Genomic DNA, 13,614 nt, shown 5'->3' with positions numbered 1-13,614 from the left:
GACTAACTTTTTTGACTTCAGTCTGCCAACACTCCTGACAAGTTTTCGGATAACCAAAACTCGAATTCTCTTCACTTCTTTTCTCATCTTCACAATCTTTGAAGAATAAAGTCATAATTAGAAGAAACACACTTACTTCAGGAACAAACACACTTTATTTTGAGTCTTAATATTGTAGACTTAGTCTACCACTTTACTTTTTTTGTCTAACTATATTCATAGCTTGATGTAATCAAACCTCTTCCATAAATAGTGAAGGAATAAATCAGCAGTGTAAAAATGTGTCTAAGGGCTTAAGAAAAACAAGTTATAATTTTTTAAAAAGTCATGGTATTGCCCGAGATAAGTATTTTAATGTTACACTTATATCTTGCTGGGCTTGGAACACAATAAACAGTGAGTTCCCTGAAATCGGAACCTGTCATATTCATCTTTGTATTCTCACCATTTAAAACAAAGCCTCACTCATAATGGTAGGAATTTAATTTGTTGAATGACTATTTTAATTAGCAATTTATTTTATTTATTTATAAAACAAACCTTTCATTATTTTTAGTAATAAATTATTTCAAGTATAATTTTAAAAGCAGCTCCACAAACACAAGGGCATTGTGTGCAAGCATATGTGCATGTCAACATAAATGCTTCCCCCGCCACACATATACAAATACATACTTTAAATCATCCTACTAGAGAACAATGTTTAACTCTAAGAACAAAAAACAGAGCTATAGACCAAGAAATGGAAATTCTAGTTATAAAAAAAATACACATCATAATAGCTTTCAGTGCAATGGCATGTAATCACGGAGTTTATGTTTTGTCTATCACAGTTAGGAGGTATACATCTTAAAAATTACTCCTGGAATGTCCTTCTTCCCCTTCTTCACTTTAGGGACTACATAAAATTCAGTTCCGATATAATCCTTCCAGTGAAACCTTCAATGACTTCCTCAGTTAGAGATAACCACTCCATCCCTGCAGCCCCTACTATACAGATTCTGTCATTAAAGCATCTACCTCACTGCATTGTTACTAATGGCTCACGTGGCTGTCTTTTTCTATAGACAGCAAGCTCCTAGAAAATAGGAGTCTTGTAATATTTATATAGTGTTTTCTTTGTCCTGCAAGAGTGCCTGGCACACAAAATTCCTCAAATTCTTCTTGCCAAAATAACATTATCAACATCATCCTGTGTCTTTAAGGCTCTTCCATTTAATTAATAATATCTTCTCTTACCCTTCACATCATTCACTCCCTTATTCACTGAAGATATTAGCAACCAACTTACAACTTTATACCCTAAGTTCTGCCATCATTCTGTGTAACTTACATGTCCAGCTGAATAGCCCATTTGATAATTATATCTTCACTTCTTTACTTATTTTCTAAAGACCTAATCTATTCTATCTCAGCCATCCACTTCCATGGCTACACTGTCAACCTTGTCTTCATTCATAATATTCAACTTCTAAAACCATTAATTCAAATATTCCACACTGTGATCACAACCTCTATCAGCTTGCTTGCTCAACTCCACCCACCACAACCATCTTTGACTTCATTAGGACCACCAATCCTTTACATGTTCCTCTTTTTATGCAGTTTAGATACATGATAAACACTTGCCAATTTCTTAAACTCCTATCCCTCTGGTTAAGAAACCATAGTCTTGAATGAAAAAAACACTCTGAGTTCTTCATTGTTGTATGCCAATAGCAAATACTTGTAACATTCTGTCTACTATAAATTCATCATAATTAACCTCAAGTGGACCCCCATTCTTTCTAGCCATCCTATATTTTTTCTGTTCAATTCACTCTACAATGCCTGTTTTAAACTTCTGCCTACTGTCCTGAATCCTCTAGTCTCTATCCTCCCTTCTTTCTTTCAATTGCATGGAGAAAGTAATTATCAGTTGGGGACCATCATTTTTCTACTACCATGAATGCAAATATACTTCCATGACCCATCTTCCTTTACGAATAAAGTTACAATACAAGATATACCACTACACATATCTGAAGTTAATCTTTTAACTGTCTTTTAGAGCCCATTCTCTTCTGCCTTCCTAGAACCTCTACTATGGATTATCCCTTTACCATAGCATTGTCATTCTCTTCCTTTTAACACATTTGTTTCTCACTGATTTTTAAACATGCTTGAGTCATTTTCATTAGAGACTAAATAAACATCCTCATTACATAGTTCACTAGGACCACCCCCTCTTTAGTTATGTGGAGAATTAAGCTTTTAGAAAGAGACATCCAAACTCAGTATCTCTATTTCTGCATGCCACACAAATCCAGTTTGATTTTCATCCTCATAAAGTCTACTAAAAGATGTCACTAAGGACATCAATGATTTCCAAAAAAGCCCCTGAAATCCAATGGAAATTCGACATTTTTGACTACTTTCTCTTTCTTCAAACATTCTTCCCTTGGTTTTCCAAGACAGTTTTCTTCTTTCCTTTCTACTCACTCTATTTTGATCTTCTTTGAAAATTCATCCACCTCTACCCACTCATAAAATGTTAAGAGTTGAAGGGGCAGTCCCAAGCCAGTGTTTCTTTTCACAATACATTGCTTAGCTCTGGGAGATCTTATGTGTGCATATTTGTCACCTAAACAGAGAGGAGTCAAAAATTTTACCTTCAGCTGAGATCACTCCTTTTAGCTTCAAGCCCAAATGTGCAACTTTCTGCTTGACATTTCTTTCTGAGTGTGCTCAAAATCACCTCAAATTCACACTTAAACTCATGTTCTTCACCTCCAATAAGACCCTTCCCTTCTTTTGTTGGGGAGGGGAGTTTCATATTTCAGGGAATGGAACAATTATTTTAGTTATAAACCTAAGGGTCATTAGAGGTAGCTCTCTTAATCCTTCACAATGAATCTCCAAGTCCTATTAATCTTAAATCCTAACTATCTTTCAAATTGTACCACTTTTTCCCCTACCTTGACCTTTTCACAATCGTGGCTGAGATACTGTTAACTGGTTTCTCCGCACCTATTCTTGCCTCTCTCCAATCAGTTATCCACAATGCCATCAGAATAAAATTTTTTAAAGTATATATCCAATGTCACACCTTTACGTAACTCTTTTTAACGGTCTCCAATTGTTCTCAGAAGAACCACACTGGCCTTTCAGTCCCCTGTCCTCACCATGCTCACTTCTACTACAAAGCCTTTACATCTACCATTTCCACTGGTCAGAATGTTCTTTCTTCTCACGTCAGCTTGTTAACATCTATTCATCCTGATTTTGGACCAACTGTCATTTCTATGAAGAGTCTTTTCTGGCCTCCCTGAGAGGGTCACAAGTACCTTTACTTGGTAACTTAATACTTTACTTTTAATCTGATTATTTTTAATGTGTCTTTCCCCAATAGGTTATAAATTCTGTGAAGGTCAAGTATCTGGTTTTATCCAACACTGCATCTCAACACCTAACATAGTGCATGGCACACAGTATATGTCCAATAAATATTGGTTAAATAAATGAACAGAAATGTAACAATACACAGTCTATTCACTGTTTCAAATGCATAATATATTTTTAAAATGCACAGTAATCAGGCTTCTTTCCCCCTAGATAAGTTAACCTCTTAGGAATTTGTTTCAAAATTAGACCCATTTAGGAAAAAAACATACTTTGCATAAATGAAAAGGCACACAGACAAGGTTTAAGGAAAAAAAAAAACAAAAAACTGCCACGTTGCATAAACAGAATTATATGGTGTCATGATACATTTTTAAAAGTTATCCATAAAATAAACTAATAGCAAGTGATGAACTATACATTAAAATATATTAACAAATGTTTCTAATTGCTTAACTTTGCAGGTGCATGAGATGATAATATACCATTTGCTAACCACTGTTAACCAAACTTAACTAATAAACTGCAGAGGGCAGAGTTGGTCCTTGGTTGCAGTCCAATCATAAGAAAGCTTGTCTCCAATTTTAAAATTCCAATTTAAGAAATACTATGTTTGCATTAATGGATAAGGGAACTCTAAAACCAAAAAGAATACCTCATATATTTAAGACTTAGGTTTCCCCAAACACTTAGATTTTTGCAAAACTGAGGACAAATATAGCCTTTAAGTTAGGATTTAAAAGGCTGCCAATTCATTTGTCACCCAGGAGTTATAAAGTTGGTTGACAGACAACTCAGAAGTCAATGAACAGACCTAATACACCAATACTGCCAGAAGTCCAAGTGCACTGCTTAATGGCAGTACACTTTGGCAAAACTCTAACCAAAAGCAAGAACTATCATTGTTAGAATTGTAAAAACAGTATGATTATTGTTTAGGAGGGAAAGAACAGAGCAATAGTGTGAGCACAGAGAAAACAGAGGCTTAGAAATGTAAATAAAATATGCTGACACAGAAGAAAGCAAATGAAAGAGAAGTAGAAGGGGTCTGAAGACAGAAATTGAAGTGAAGATCTGAAGCCATCACCAACAAGACTGACAAAGCCAAGCCGAGGGGCTTCCAAACAGTAAGAGAACGCATTTAAGACAATCTATAAGATCTAAAGAAAAAGAGTTAAGACTTACATACACAGTGAATATATATGTACTGACAGTGAAGTACCACCTATAAATTAGGCATACAGAGGCCTTTAAAGGTAACCTGGCAAAATCTAAACATAGGGCATCTCTTGCATAGACAATATAAAAATACTATAAATACAATGGAAGTCTAATATAGCTATTTGGGAAAAGACCATGTGAGATGACTCAGAAGAGTCAACATAAACACAGGAAAGGAAACCACAGAGAGGCAAAAGTTGGCAGTGTCCAACTCAAGGAAATTCCAAAGAAAGGGTTCCCCAGCTCAGAGACTTGACAAATCTAATCTGTTCTGGAATAACTCAATTATGGGAACAGATGCATCATAGCTCAACATGAATCATGCAACTAAAACCCCTTTCTGCATTTCTACATACCAAGCAGCTGATGGTCAGTGTATACAGGAAAAGAATGTGTTTTACAATGTGAGCATTACTATGTATATTAGATTTTTTAAAATAAGCTACCTTTCTCATTCACACAATCTCTTATACACTTATGTTTAATATGAATTTGCTTTTTAGAGAATGAGCTCTATTTCTGTGGTGACAATGATAGGAAGTTTCTGATATACAAAGCAGACAGCAGACTTTGGTCCAAAGACAAAATTAAATGCTACTTGAATTGACTTTTGGCTGTCTATGTGTTAGCTGGCCAACTAGTTAGCCTCTGATAATTCACCAACTTCACCATGCTTTTGAGTTAGCCTGTAATAAAAATCTATAGTTATTAGAAAATAGTTATTCCAAGAGCTAGTATTCTTCCAGGGGAACTTGCGGTGTTCAGAAAAATCTAACTATATCTGTGTTTCTAAGAACACGTTAAAACTTCTGTCATTCATTAATTACTTATCAGGTTAGTAAATACAAAAGAACTATGACAACACATTCTGTGTATGAGGTTGTGAGGAAACAGACAAATACACTGCTGGTAGAAATGCAAACTGGTTTACTCCTTTGGAGGAAACCTTACTGTACTTTAACAAAAGTCCTACTTCTAGGAATCTATTCCGAAGACACCTTCTCAACAACAGGAAAAGGCTACACACAAGATTATTCATTGCAGCACTTTAACAAAATGTAGCATGAGAGAGAAAATAATGTATATAAATAAAGCATATAGCAATGTAGTATTCTAAATCAATGCAAAAGATCTGTAGGTATTACATGGATAAAACTTGAAAAGTAACATTTGGTGAATAAAATACAGAAGTCCCCCCTTACCAACAATTTTGTTGTCAGCAGTTTCAATTACCTGCGGTTAGCCAAAATTCCAAATATAAATAACTCATAAATTTTAAATTGTGTACCACTCTGAGCAGCATGATGAAATCTCTCACTGTACTACTCCATCCCACACGGGATGTAAATCATACATCCAGTGTATTCCTGCTGTATCTGTTACCTGCCCATTACAGTACAGAAAATAATAATAATAATGAAGACAGTTTGGTACTATCTGAGGTTTTAAGCATACACTGGGGGTCTTTGAACATAACCCCCATGGATAAGGGGAGACTACTATAATTTATAATTTGTAAAACAATATACAGTTTAAAAGTACACAACACAATACTATACACTGGGTATAGATACTTATGTTACAAAAATTGTGAAAAATATAAAGAGAAAAACACACACCAAGAGGAATAATTACAGCTGAGGTAGAAAAGAAGATTGGTGGAATTAAACATTAAGATATAGCAAAACATTGACATTTCCTAAACAGAGGAAGCAGATTATAAGATTCGTTACATTATTTGCCATACGTTTGAAGTAATTCATAGTTAACAAAACTATTGGGTTTCTTGTCTTTTTTGGAGACAAGGTCTGGCTCTATTGCCCAGGCTGGAGAACAGTTGTGTGATCTCGGCTCGTCGCAACCTCCGCCCCATCCCGAGCTCAAGCCATCTTCCCACATCAGCCTCCCAAGTAGCTGGGACTACAAGTATGTACTACGATGTTTGGTTAATTTTTCTGTATTTTTTGTAGAGACGAGGTTTCACCACGTCGCCCAGGCTGGTCTCAAACTCGTGAGCACAAGTGATCCGCCAACCTCAGCCTCCCAAAGTGCTGGGATTACAGAGTGAGGCACTGCACCTGGCCAAAATTATTGTTTTATAAAAAGGATTCTAATTATGTCATATGGATGATAACTTATTGTTGATTTTACTTTTTATTTCTGATGAGCAACAATTTTTAAAAATATCGAATGCTTAGTGATTATCTACAATTTAACCATTATTGGGCACATGCTGCCACCTAGCAAAACTTCCCAGAATAGTTTAATAACTAAACACAAATTGGTTCTTTTCTTACAGATAGGCCCTAATTTAATATTTCAGAAAAAAATTGTTAAAAAATACTCTGCACCTAATCATGACATCGGAGTTTTGTAACTTCATAAGCACATACAAACATGGTTCCTGACATTCTTATGTTTTAAAATATGTGGAGGAAACTCATTTTGTTCTTTGGCACTTTAGTTTCTACCTTTACTGTCTTACAAGAAATGAAAAGCAATTTTCTAATGGGCTTACTGGTAATTTGCTATCAATGAATAAAATAGGCCAGGTGCGGTGGCTCATGCCTGTAATCGCAGCACTTTGTGAGGCCGAGGTCAGAAGATTGAGGCCATCTTGGCTAACACGGTGAAATCCCGTCTCTACTAAAAATACAAAAAAAATACATATATATTAGCCAGGAGTGATGGCAGGCACCTGTAGTCCCATCTATTCGGGAGGCTGAGGCAGGAGAATGGTGTGAACCTGGGAGGCGGAACTTGCAGTGAGCCGAGATTGCGCCACTGCACTCCAGCCAGGGGGACAGAGGGAGACTCCAACTCAAAAAAAAAAAAAAAAAGAAAAAAAGAATAAAATAATGTCAATTGTATACATAGGATTTGGACTTCCTATGAAATCAAAGCACTCCATCAGATTGCTACACCTCCTAATTCTGATTTTTACATATCACTGCTGTCTAAATTTTAGAAAACAGATGACTTGAGAAAATCTAGCTCTAGTTTTGCAAATTATTTACTCACTAAATTCTATGGCACTGGTTTTCAATTGTGCATTTCTCCTCTAGTTCTAATGGAAAGGGAGAAAAAAGTCAGCATTTAGGAGATTTTCCCTCTCATTTGAACATTAGTTGACAGTTATGCTATCCATGCTTTCATCTGCCCAATATATATTTACTTCTTATATTTACCTGTAGACAAGGTACTGTGCTGGAGATTAGGGAAGCTGCTATAAAAAGCAATTAAAAATTCTCTCTTCTAAGTACCAAGAATATGCAACAAATAATCAAGATAGAGTAAAAAGTGATGGTTTATTTTTTAGAAGAGTAAAGATAAATTTTTACTTTACTTCGCAAGAATAACAACAAACTTTAATCTTAATCTCTTTACAACATAGTATTGGAAGTTCTGGCCAGGGCAATCAGGCAAGAGAAAGAAATAAAGGGTATTCACATAGGAAGAAAGGAAGTCAAATTGTCCCTGTTTGCAGATAACATGATTATATATTTAGAAAACCCCATCATCTCAGCCTAAAATCTCCTTACGCTTATAAGCAACTTCAGCAAAGTCTCAGGATACAAAATCAATGTGCAAGAATCACAAGCATTCCTATACACCAATAACAAATGGGGAGCCAAATCATGAGTGAACTCCCATTCATAATTGCTACAAAGAGAAAAAAATACCTAGAAATACAACCTAAAGGGATGTGAAGGACCTCTTCAATAACTACAAACCACTGCTTAGGGAAATAAGAGAGGACACACACAAATGGAAAAACATTCCATGCTCATAGGAAGAATCAATATTGTGAAAACGGCCATACTGCCCAAAGTAATTATAGATTCAATGCTATTCCCATCAAGCTACCATTGACTTTCTTCACAGAATTGGAAAAAACTAATTTAAATTTCATATGGAATCAAAAAAGAGCCTGCATAGCCAAGGCAATCCTAAGCAAAAGGGGCAAAGCTGGAGGCATCGTGCTACCTGACATCAAACTATAATACAAAGCTACAGTAATCAAAACAGCATGGTACTGGTACCAAAACAGATATATACACCAATGGAACAGAACAGAGGCCTCAGAAACAATACCACACATCTACAAACATCTGATCTTTGACAAACCTGACAAAAACAAGCAATGGGGAAAGGATTCCCTATTTAAAAAACGGTGTTGGGAAAACTGGCTAGGCATATGCAGAAAACTGAAACTGGACCCCTTCCTTACACCTTCTACAAAAATTAACTCAAAATGGATTAAAGATTTAAATGTCAGACCTAAAACCATAAAAACCCTAGAAGAAAACCTAGGCAATACCATTCAGGACACAGGCATGGACAAAGACTTCATGACTAAAACACCAAAAGCAATGGCAACAAAAGCCAAAAATGACAAATGGGATCTAATTAAACTAAAGAGCTTCTGCACAGCAAAAGAAATTACCATCAGAGTGAACAGGCAACCTACAGAATGGGAGAAAATTCTTGCAATTTACCCCTTTGACAAAGGGCTAATATCCAGAATCTACAAAGAACTTAAACAAATTTACAAGAAAAAAACAACCCCATCAAAAAGTGGACAAAGGATATGAACAGACATTTCTCAAAAGAAGTCATTTACACAGCCAACGAATATATGAAAAAAAAGCTCATCATCACTGGTCATTAGAGAAATGCAAATCCAAACCACAATGAGATACCATCTCAAGCCAGTTAGAATGGCAATCATTGAAAAGTCAGGAAACAACAGATGCTGGAGAGGATGTGAAGAAATAGGAACACTTTTACACTGTTGGTGGAAGTGTAAATTAGTTCAACCATAGTGGAAGGCAGTGTGTTGATTCCTCAAGGATCTAGCAATAGAAACACCATTTGACCCAGCATCCCATTACTGGCTATATACCCAAAGGATTATAAATCATTCTGCTATAAAGGCACGTGTACACATGTTTTTTGTGGCACTGTTTACAATAGCAAAGACTTTGAACCAACCCAAATGGCTATCAATGATAGACCGGATAATGAAAATGTGGCACATACACACCATGGAATACAATGCAGCCATAAAAAAGTATGAGTTCATGTCCTTTGCAGGGACATGGATGAAGCTGGAAACCATCATTCTCTGCAAAGCAACACAAGAAAAGAAAACCAAACACCGCATGTTCTCACTCATAAGTTGGAGTTGAACAATGAGAACACATGGACACAGGGAAGGGAACATCTCACAACAGGGCCTGTGGCAGTGGGCGGGGGGGGGGGGGGGGGAGGGATAGCATTAGGATAAATACCTAATGTAGATGACAGGTTGATGGGTGCAGTAACCACCATGGTGCATGTATACCTATGTAACAAACCTGCACGTTCTGCACATGTACCCCAGAACCTAAAGTATATATATATATAAAAGATTAAAGTTTGAGAAGAGTCCATGTAAGTAGCTGGGAAGCCAGTACAGCAGCTGTATTAGGATTCTAGTGGTGATGGAAAAGAAGTGAAAAGATTGAAAGCAAATTCAAATTATTTTTCAGATACATTTCCTCCTTAAGAAGTTGTTAATTCACTTCTGCCTATTTTCTGAGATGGTTTCTTTTAATTTCTATGAGGTATTTCCTATTAAAGGCATTAGTCCTTTGTCATATTTGCTGCATATTTTTTTTTCTAGTTGGTTGTCCTTTTTCTTTTCTTTGATATGTTATTCAATTTTTTAATGTAGATAAATCTATAACTATCTTTCCTTTCGTGGTTTCTCCCCCCACTAATTTTAAATTATAATATCCTCCATCATCTCCACTTTTTTCTGACCTTTTTATCCCCTTCACATTAGAACACACTAGACTTCAGTGATGGATGTGTATAGTTCCTGCTTTCATAAATTCATTTAATTACCTAGTAAACATATGTGTTACACGTGACAGACACATAAACACAGGAAGACAGAAACAGTTACGTAAGTGTTTCCAGAGGAGAAAGCAATCTGGCTGCACAAAGAATAGACACCTAACCCAGACCAAGGTGAGTTAATGAAGGTTTCCTAGAGGTCAAATTTTAACTGTTTGGAAGAAGAATAGAAGTTAGCTAAGTGGAAAAACAGTCTTAAATGGCTTATACCCTGTCGTTTCCATCATCAAAGTCATTACAAAATTTGATATGAAGCTCCCTGGGGTTGAAATCCCAAGGACATTACTCCGATCTTTCATACATCACAGGTAACCTAATGGAAAATAGCCCACCAAATGCTTTCTGGCAGAAAGCATAAGCTTAATGTATGGTTATGAGTAAATAGTAACTGCTTGCAGCTTCCCTCTTCAGCATATCTTGTACTCCACTGTCAACTGAAATCCAGACTCGTTAATCTGGCAGTAGGGAATATATTTCAGTTTTATTTCCTTCGTCATCTCACAAGTTCCCATCAGTGAAGTTACCTATCCCTATATTACTCACGGTTTCTTCTGCTACTAACCCTTTCCTGCTTATACCAGTTCCTCTGCCTGGAATGGCTTCTTCCCCTTTCCTGAATCACTGACTAAGTGATTCCTGGGGAAGATCCTTAAAGACCAAGTACAAATATTACCCACTTCATTTTCCCGCCTTGTTACTAGAAAATATGAAATATCTCTTACATTACTATGTGTACTCTAAACAGTGACCTGCTCATACACGGGATAAAGAATTTCCTTTCTGTATGTCACTGTGAGTTCCTTACTCGATCCTTACGTTTCCAGCTTACTTTAAGACTTCGGATGACATTACTTTGTTGAATAGAAGCAGAAACCAGAGGCGAGTAAGTGGTAGGAATAGTATTTTGTTGACCTTAGCACATTATGGAAGAGACGGTGGTGAGAACAAATGTCTGATGAGAATGGACTGAAGAAGCAGAAAAAAGAATTGGGGATAGCAAGTATGAACAGTTCTTTATTGAAGTTCCGCTGTAAATGGAAGCAAAGGAGTAACACACTAACTGGAAGAGGAAACGAAGTACTGAGCATACAGTCTCATTCAAGATCAGCAATTTCTTAGAAGCTACAGCTCTTAATTTCTCTCTTTCATTTTCGACAGGCAATAAGGAGCAGGTAATGTGTACTGAAAGTTTAAGGGTCAGGCACTTGCAAATACTTCACATATCTCAGTTAATCTCACAACCACCCTGGGACGAACTATCTTGAGTTCCGCTTTACAGACGAAAATATTGAATATCCAGCCTAAAGGGTCTTCCCAAAGTCCCATACACATAAATTCGTGGGGCCTGACACATGTCTGTCACTTTAGTCACCTAGAGACCGAAAAGGGAAATTACCGGTTGCCAAACTCCAAGTTGTGGGAAACTCCCCTGGGCCCACCACGAAAGTTCCTCCAGCCGCACCCTCTTTGCCCGCCTCCGACCACGCGTCTCAAAAGACCTGGTTTTGAGGACCCTCAAAGTCAGCCCCATAGGTTCCTCGGCGCTCACCTCGTTATTGAGGTTCAGAGTTCCCGGCGGAGCCATGGTAGATTAAGGAATATGATCCGCCGTTGCCTGCACGTGAACTGAGTCTCTCAGACTGCGGCTGCGTCGCCACGCCCCTCAACGGAAGCCTCTTCTGTCCACAATTCATCCGCCGTCTGCTCTAGCTGCCGCCTGGAAAAGGAAACGTTGACGCTTGGAGGGGAAAACCGGAACTGATATAGAGCAACTTCCGGCGCAAAGGGCGGCGCAACGGAATTGCGCGTTCCTATGGAAACCAGAGGAGGGCTGGTAGCGGTGGAACGTACAGGTTTTCAAGATGTGGGGGTGTGTGTGTGTATGTGTGTGTGTGTCCCCTTAGTACACTGTATGTGTGTGTCCCTTTAGTACACTGCGCCCGCATTGTACCGGCCTTGGTTTTTCTCTCGTAATGGCGAGGGGGGCGCTGAACGGCTGTGAAAGAGCTCTTGTGAAATGGTCAAGCACTTGAATGAACGATTTTTTGCTTCCATTTTTTTAAATCTAGTGTTTGTGAAGATTTTTTGCTTTTCTAACAAACACGCCTTTTTAAATCCTCACAGCTTTTTGTTCCAACCTCACATTATAGCTGAGGTGCGAACATTTTTTCCTGCACACTATAGAAGGGTTTAAATTTAAGGAATGAACGTTTGAAGCAAAACCAGGATACACATTTGGTACTGCCTGTGGGAATGGCTGTTTAGAAATATTAGCCGGCGGGCATAGGAGACGTAAGGGAATGTGTTTGAATTAGGTAATGTATAATTGTCAACACTTTCTAGTATTGACCATTAAAATATGTCAAATGCTGGTCCAAGAGCTTTACATAAATTAGCTCAAAATCTCCACAGAAATCCAACAAGATAGATATTATTATTCTATTATAATTATTATTATTTTGTTAGAGACCTGGTCTGTCTGTCATCCAGGCTGGTGTGCAGTGGCACATTTATAGCTCACTGCAGCCTCGACTCCTGAATGCAAGCCATCCTCTCACCTCAGCCTTCCAAATAGCTAGTACTACAGGAGTGAGCCACCCAACTCTGCTCTGAACTATTATTTTACAGATGTGTAAAGTGACTTCAGAGGCACCCAGTGCCTTGCCCAGAGTCACTTGCCTGGTACTGTCCACTGCTATAGGACTTCAAGTCCAGCTACATAATATGTGGGGTGCAGTGCAAAATGAAAATCCAGGCCCCTTCATTCAAAATACAGGAAAAACGTTTCTTCCGGCAGGGGACAGTGGTTCATGCCTGTAATTGCAGCACTTTGGGAGGCCAAGGCGGGCGGATCACCTGAGGTTGGGAATTGGAGACCAGCCTGACTAACATGGAGAAACTGAGAGGTGAAGCTAGCTGAGCTTCTGGGTGGGTTAAGGACTTGGAGAACTTTTCTGTCTAGCTAAAGGATTGTAAATGCACCAATCAGTCTGGGTCTAGCCAAAGGTTTGTGAACACACCAGTCAGCACTCTGTCTAGCTAAAGGTTTGTAAACACACCAATCAGTGCTCTGTGTCTAGCTAATTGGGTGGGGACTTGGAGAACTTT

General features: G+C 37.8%; 1 protein-coding gene across 1 annotated transcript in view; it reads right to left on the bottom strand.

Annotated features, from left to right (window-relative positions):
* Nucleotides 1-12,164, bottom strand: part of SRFBP1 (serum response factor binding protein 1) — a 61,781-nt gene extending 49,617 nt beyond the window's left edge. The window contains exons 1-2 of the mRNA XM_025387371.1: nt 12,056-12,164; nt 8-96 (exon numbers count right to left, since the gene is read on the bottom strand). Coding sequence (XP_025243156.1) covers nt 8-96; nt 12,056-12,091 — 125 coding nt within the window. The 5' untranslated portion in view covers nt 12,092-12,164. The remainder of the gene's footprint in view (nt 1-7; nt 97-12,055) is intronic.
* Nucleotides 12,165-13,614: the final 1,450 nt, after the last annotated feature.

Source organism: Theropithecus gelada, chromosome 6, assembly GCF_003255815.1.
Source record: "Theropithecus gelada isolate Dixy chromosome 6, Tgel_1.0, whole genome shotgun sequence".
Taxonomy (NCBI): Eukaryota; Metazoa; Chordata; class Mammalia; order Primates; family Cercopithecidae; genus Theropithecus; species Theropithecus gelada.
Note: the sequence above shows the minus strand (reverse complement) of the source record. Positions and strands in the feature narration are given on the sequence as shown.